The sequence below is a fragment of the Engystomops pustulosus genome, chromosome 1 (assembly GCF_040894005.1).
Source record: "Engystomops pustulosus chromosome 1, aEngPut4.maternal, whole genome shotgun sequence".
Lineage (NCBI taxonomy): Eukaryota > Metazoa > Chordata > Amphibia > Anura > Leptodactylidae > Engystomops > Engystomops pustulosus.
Genome location: NC_092411.1, coordinates 147,579,865 through 147,587,048, shown reverse-complemented (window position 1 = coordinate 147,587,048; position 7,184 = coordinate 147,579,865). Strand labels below are relative to the sequence as shown.

Sequence of the window (7,184 nt, the reverse complement as noted above, 5' to 3'; positions counted from 1 at the left end):
GATCTCAGTGAAAAATGGGGATTATTGTTTTTAACAACCAATTCCGTTCTAACCAATTAGTTAGAACTGAAGTAGTAGGAACAGGGTTACAAATGTGTACATGCTTTATGCCATTCTGCAGCCAGGCACAAAATCTGTTATGCTTTATGATTGCCACTTTAATTGGGCTTTACAGCATCTCACCTTTCCTAAGGTGTACCAGTTTTCATCTGCAATATTATGGAATTATAAGTCTGTTAGGGGTCTCTAAATTCTCCACAGTTCCTTATGAACCTGTGGTTTGATGTCCCATATATACCTTTTTGTCCCATGTCCCATAAAAACCTTATTCGGGAACCATCAGTGAAACACCCGGTTGTGTAAGGACGGATGGGGAACAATGACTAGGTATGTTTAGAAGTTTCCCTGTCATGGCATGCCATAAAGGTAAAAAGAATGTATTGCCAGCGATTCCCACAGATTACCGCTGACCACTGCAAGTTCTAGCACAGGGTACTTTTGTGATCGGTTAGGGAACCTCAAGTAAAGAGTCAACTTGGCATTTTGCCTACCAAAACTAACAGCACCAAGGAATGATTAGAGATTAATTCTGTTTGTGCCTGAAATGGTGAAACAACTCCTATTAGATGATATAAAGAGTTGGAAAGGTTCTCTTTAGTGATGTGCTACAGTGTTCTGATAGGATAGGTGCTCATTCACCAAGGACTGCTAAGACCAAATCCTCACATAATATAACAACACCGAAGCTTTTTTACCCTGTGTCATATCGTTGTTGATTATTCCAGTGGGGATGGTGCGTCTCTAGTTACTCTTGCAATATGTGTAGAGACATGACCCATTAACAAGGACAACAGTAACAATCTTTATTCATACATTTAAGGGGGCAACAGCACAATGCAGATTTAGGCTGGTTTCACATCTCCGTTTTAACCCAGCGATGCAAGGATATGTTGGGTGGATTCCCAGTGTGTCCTTACAAGAAAGCGCTAGAATCTATCCCACTGTATTCTCACACACTGTGATATGTAGTCTTATTCCTCACAAAAGCGGGAGGAGGAGTTAATACCCGCAGCAGCCAGTGATTGTTCTGAGTTTTTTCCCAGTGATGTCACTTTCCTTATATAGACAGTGACATCACTGGGGACCACACTGAGTGAGTGTATATGCTGCTCTGAAACAGATCGAAAGTGTTTTCATTTAGTGTTTCCTAGATGTGACACATACTGTGCAAGCTTAGGAAAATAGGAGACCTCCATCTGCAAGTATATGTAAAGGCCGGTCACTTTCCTGGCGTATATATACATTGTGTCTGAGATGTGAATGTAGCTTAAGAACATTAAGTGCTCCTGGATTATTGCATAAGTCAGATACTTACTTTATGGCGAGTTGACCAATATTCTTTATAAACTTAAAGCCAGACACATCCAGAGGCCGACTGCACGTGGAGCAGGAGCTAGCCCGATGACTGAAGCCTGTGGAAAGGGACCCATATGTTGGTCTGATCCCATGGACTGCACAGTTTGCACAGGATGAGAGTTGGCTACATACATCTGCGTGTTGCAAGGACTCTCACCCTGTACAATGTGTACAGTGTGTGGGATTGGACCATGATACAAGCTTTTTACAGTTAACCGGTATGGTACAAAACAATAAGTATCTCTAAATCTACAGATGGCAAATGTAAAAGCATTTCTCTTTATTTTTAAGCCATGTACAATCTTAATAAATAAAAATAATAAGTTAAAAATACCCATAATGATTCACTTTTTGCTGTCTTCTCAGTCTAATATGTTTTCTTTATTGAAGCCCTTGCTACCCTCCTTTGTGCATTATATGACCACCTAGTGTAGGCACCAGAAATGTAATGGATACAGAATGCACATTTACCTTTGTGATGAATAATCTGCTACTGGGCACTGAATATCCAGGGACAGCATGGACAATATTGAGACTACAATGGATTTTAATACAGAGGAGTATTTATAAACAGGTAGAAATAGACAATTCAGGCATATGCGAAGGTACCTTTTTAGTCCAAAAAATGTATATGTGTGTGTGTTAAAATGTGTTCAGTTGCCCTTAAATTGCATTTGCACCCAGTATTATCCAGTAGATGTCTGTGTATCAGATTCTGTGTATGTGACTGATATGGTGACAAATGGTGTGTTTACAATGCTCTCCAAGTTGAAGGGCAAGAATGGCTGATCTTTTTATTTTCATGTCCCACAGTTTGGGAACGAGGAGCAGCAGCTAGCATGGGCCAAACGAGAAAGCCAGCGGGCAGAGAAGGAAAGACTAGACCGTTTAAAGCGCCAGGAGCAAGAAGACCTGGAGTTAGCTATTGCTCTCAGCAAAGCAGAAATGCCCAGCTCTTGAGACCTGCACCTTCTGCACCCATTCTTCCTGTGTCCATGTGACAGTATGCCAACTATATGACAACTTTACTCTGAAAAACAAACCCAGAGAGGGAGTTGAATGCTGAATCCACCGTCTTTACAACATCTTTAATTTGTATATTAGCCGTTTCCAGGGAATCCATGGCATCACTCATGCACCATTTTTTGATGGAAATATTCCTCTGGAAATATCTCCACATGGGAAACTGTTAAAAGCATCTCAGTTTGTTAATTTTATTTGTATGTATGTGAAAGTATGTTTTCTGCTCCATCTTATTGTTTGTTAAATTCCCAATTGACATCTTTGCACCAACAGATTGAGAATGTCACAATGCTATAGATGGTATCACAATCTCATAATAGTTGAGGATTGATATGGCTTCCATAAGGAATCATTTAGCACACAAGACAGCTATGTCTGGAGTAGAGTGTGACAGTACATCTGTGGCGGGGAATCTGTCCTTTATCATATGACTAATGGCCCTGCGGACTCTATGATATGCATTTTGTTAGCTGGGTGATTTGTTTAACTGTGGTTTTAGGATCATGAAACATGGCCATTAATCTCTTCATCTGCAATAATCCATGTGTGTTTTTAGCCATATTCCACAATCCCACACAGCATCACTCCATGATATAAATCAGTTACATTGCATTTGCTTTTAGAGTCATGGTACAAGCTACTGGTAGGACACTACCTTTTTAAGAGTATTATTAAATTATTTTTTTTGTTTTTACTATTACCTTTTAATTGTCAGGTTTTAACACTGGCTTCTCCTGGGACCAAGCGAAGTATATTGTGTTCCTGCCCTGTAATAAATGAAGACATATTAAAGAAACAGGCCCGGGCTTCACTTAAAAAATAAAAAATAAAAAGAACTGCCTCCACTTACATTTGCGACAGGATTGATAGGCTTTACATGTGAATAGTAGCTAGAGACCTGCTTCTCAGAGCTGCTAGATGACATATAAGTTTCTCTCATGCTGTGGTTCTGTTCCAGATCTGCTTTAAATCCCTATAACTCAGCAGCTAATATGTGAATACGTGCACAATATGCAGCTATGTCTGGATGAGACACAGAAATGAACTGTAATGTGTCTACATCAGTGTTTATCGTCATACAAGCCCTCTATTTTATGTTATTGCTGGAGATTTAGGACGTCTGTCTGAAAGCTGTGAAGAATAATGCAGATTTTTAACTGTTCAAAAAAGGGTTAACGAGTCCCCTTGTATTTCTCTCTTGTGGTTTTATTGCTGTGGTCAGAAGATAATTGCTTAGAAGTCACATGCAAACCTCACACCTACATATTACTATTTGTGGGTTCTTTTTTTGTTTTTATTCTACGTCTTCTCTCCGCTTTTGGGTAGAACAAGTTGTTATGGGTAGCAAAACAGCCTTAATTTGATATGCACATCCCTTCTGCATATGACCTTGTATTTAAATCAAATGCAATAGCAAAGCTTTTATTTTCTGTAATATAGGTTTCTTTCTACTAGCACATGTTGACATGTGGCTGGGTTTACCAAGCTGTGCATCTTCTATTTATCAGTGAAGGGGAGAAACTGAGGCACTTTATTGTGTGAAACGATAAAAACATATCACTGTATTCAGGCTGCCATATGAAAAATGGTTCACATGGAAGCCAAGGTGAGTTAAATCAGTCTCCACAATGACTTCATGTGCACGATTACTTGATAGGTGATGCATTTAAAGGGTTTTTTGTCTTTAAAATATCAATGATCTATCCTTAGGATAGGACCACAATATCAGATTGCACCCCCACATATTAGATGTTCTTGGCAGCTGATAAACAGAATGAAATAGAATGCAGACAGCTCCATTCTTATTGTAGTGGCTAAACACAGTCATTGCTCTTTGTCTCCTATTCAAATAAATGGAAGCTGATCTGAAGAAACCTGGTCTGACCACTAGTCAGAACATGGAGTTTCCAGTTCCAGGAACTGCTCATCTCTGGTGGGGGCTAGGCTTTGGACCCCCAAAAATTTTATAATGAGAACCTATTCTATGTATATGCAATCAATATATTTGGCCGAGGAAATTTCTTTACAAAATGGGATTGTGCAGATAATAGGATGTGTATGTTTTCATACTCCTTTACAGGCAGGGTAGTCATCTGTTATCAGCCTTCTGCTACTTCACCCCCACATGTCCCTCTTACCATATTATAGCTTTTTTACATTTCTTATAGTCATTGACATTTGTAAGCCATGTGTCACATAAACTGGGTTTTAAGTTGTGCCTCTCTGAAAGTGCTCCATAGGCTATGATGCATCACCGCACGTTTGTCTTTGGTTCAAAAATCTCCTTGCACGATGACCTTCAGCATCACATGCCAAGTTTCTCAAATGCTCCCTCTCACCCTATCCACAGTACCCTCCTTCCCCCCATTCCAGAGAACTAGAAATCACAATAGCTGTTAGGGTGAAGGAATGGATAATATATGAAATATTAATCCGTTGTGTGTCTATTGTTTAATATAAAAGAAATGTTATTGTTTTAATATAATAAATGAAAAGTTACTTTTTGGAAAATGTCGCCATGGTGCTCTCTTTTAGAGTTCTTTGCTATTCTGAATAATTTTCTTACAGGATCAAGAAGAAAATGTTTACTGGATTTTATGCAACATGCTTCTAAATGTTATGGTTCTTTTTTTTCCCCACCTCCATTGATTCTGTGTAAGGTACATATTGTAAAAGGGAGAAGATACTACTCGAGTGTGTTATTCTAGGTTCTATGAGGCTAAAATACCGTAACCAGTTAAAATAAACTTTTCTGATTTACCCTGCATGCACATTTTACCGAGAGCTAAATGGAGGTTATGTTTACCTGTAGTGTCAACTCTGTCTATCGGGGACATTTATCATCTGTTTTCTGGCAGCCCTTTGGTAGTAAATAGTCGCATTGCAGTTTTTACCAATTCCCACCACTTAAACATAGAGCACTAACTCATAGTTAAATTAAACAGCGTCTATGCAACACAGAAGCAGCAAAAGAACTGCAGAACAACAATGCAAACATATTATAAATCTGAAGGGCAGTGGGGCTCTAAAATGTCAAGAAACTGTCCCAATCGGCCTGCCTAATGATAAATACCCCCTTATGAGTCCTGTAATAGAAGGCACTGATAGAAAAATATGCAGATTTTTTTGGGGTTTATTTTTTTAGTTATATTATAAAGAATAGCTACGGTCAGGTACGTAGTCAGAAAACATTACTGTTGCCAGCTGTTATGAAGGTAGAAATCAGTGCAAGTGGAACGGGTATGTACACTTTAAAGAGCAATGTGTGAGCAGTTGAATTTTTCAGAAATAATGTGCTGTATGTATTTGAGTACAAGCTGAATATATGCCGAGGCACCTAATTTGATCACAAAAAAAAACAGGAAAACCTATTGACTCAAGTATAAGCTTAAGGTGGGAAATGCATCACAACCTCCCCCAACTAATAAAATGCTCAGCAGCCTCCCCGCACTAATAAAATGCACAGCAGCCTCCCCTAACTAATAAAATGCAACTGTAACCTTCCCTACTAATATAATGCTCAGCAGCCGCCTCTCACTAATGAAATGCCCAGCTGCAGCCTCCGTTCGCTAATGAAATGCCCAACTGCAGTCTCCCTTCGCTAATAAAATACCCAGCAGCCAGCTCTCCTCACTAATGCAATGCTTAGTAGCCTCCCTTCATTAATGAAATGTCCAGCAACAGCCTCCCCTCATTAATGCTATGCCAAGCAGCAGCCTCTTCTAACTAATAAAATGCCCAGTAACCTTCTCCACTCATATGATGCTCAGCAGCCTCCCCTCACTAATTTAATGCCCAGAAGCAGCTTCCATATAACAGCAGGGTAGAGATGGGTCCTTGTGCTCCACCTGCATACACATTATGATGTTATCATTTTACTTAACGACATGCTAACCACTATTGCCATGTGCCCTCCGGTACAATGATACTTATCACACAGTAGTATTGCAGTATATGGTAGGATCGGTTGAAGGCTGAAGTACCCTATGGCAGTGGTCCCCAACCTTTTTTTGCCCAGGGACCGGCTGGGAGCATACATTTTCTCTCGGCAACGGTGGGATGGGGTATGGTATCTAGCCAAAAATGTATGTTGGCACTCCCCTCTGTAACTCTCTTGAGTACCTGGCTTATATTGTCTCATCTTCTAAAGAAGCCCCCCCCCCCACATGTATATTGTGCCTTTCCTGTTTGATGCCTTCCCAGCTTCCATTATCCTCTTTCCTGTTGCTGCCCCCACCCTCTGCTTCCAATGTCCTCTTTGCTGTAGCAGCCGCCCTGCTTCCAATGTGCCCTTTGGAAGAAGGGCAGTTACAGTCAATGTCCCCTTTTCTGTACGGGAGACACGGGAGAGAAGTAAAGGAAAAGGAGATAGCAGTGGGAGAACGGGGAAGGTGAGTATTGGAGTCTGGCCGCGGCACGGGATCAGTCACTCCATGACCTGCTCTTGGGCCGCATCCCAGTGGTTGGGGAACACTACCCTAGGGGGTCTAAAAAATAGTCAAAAAAAAAATATAAACCATCATAAAAATCGTATTAAAGTGGATGGCGCTGTTGCAGGTAAAGGAACTGGAACAACAACTGGATACTAATATAACTATAGGTCAATTTTATATGGAATCCGGTCAAGATTTAAAAAAAAAAAAAAAAAAATCTGAGGAGTTAGAAGTAGTATAGGGCTCCCTGGACTACTGTAGGTACCATGTTAATGTTGCTAACCTACAAGAAAAAATGCTTTTCCCTTTAAT

The 7,184-nt window shown here is 40.1% G+C and overlaps 1 protein-coding gene across 10 annotated transcripts in view; it reads left to right on the top strand.

The window, feature by feature from the left end:
* Window positions 1-5,153, top strand: part of EPS15L1 (epidermal growth factor receptor pathway substrate 15 like 1) — a 142,702-nt gene extending 137,549 nt beyond the window's left edge. For 8 of the 10 annotated variants that reach the window (XM_072156363.1, XM_072156345.1, XM_072156380.1 and 5 more), the window contains one exon: window positions 2,230-5,152. In XM_072156363.1, coding sequence (XP_072012464.1) covers window positions 2,230-2,376 — 147 coding nt within the window. In that variant the 3' untranslated portion in view covers window positions 2,377-5,152. Of the gene's footprint in view, window positions 1-2,229 lie in introns of all 10 variants that reach the window. The other 2 variants (XM_072156354.1, XM_072156423.1) reach the window with 2 other exon arrangements.
* Window positions 5,154-7,184: the final 2,031 nt, after the last annotated feature.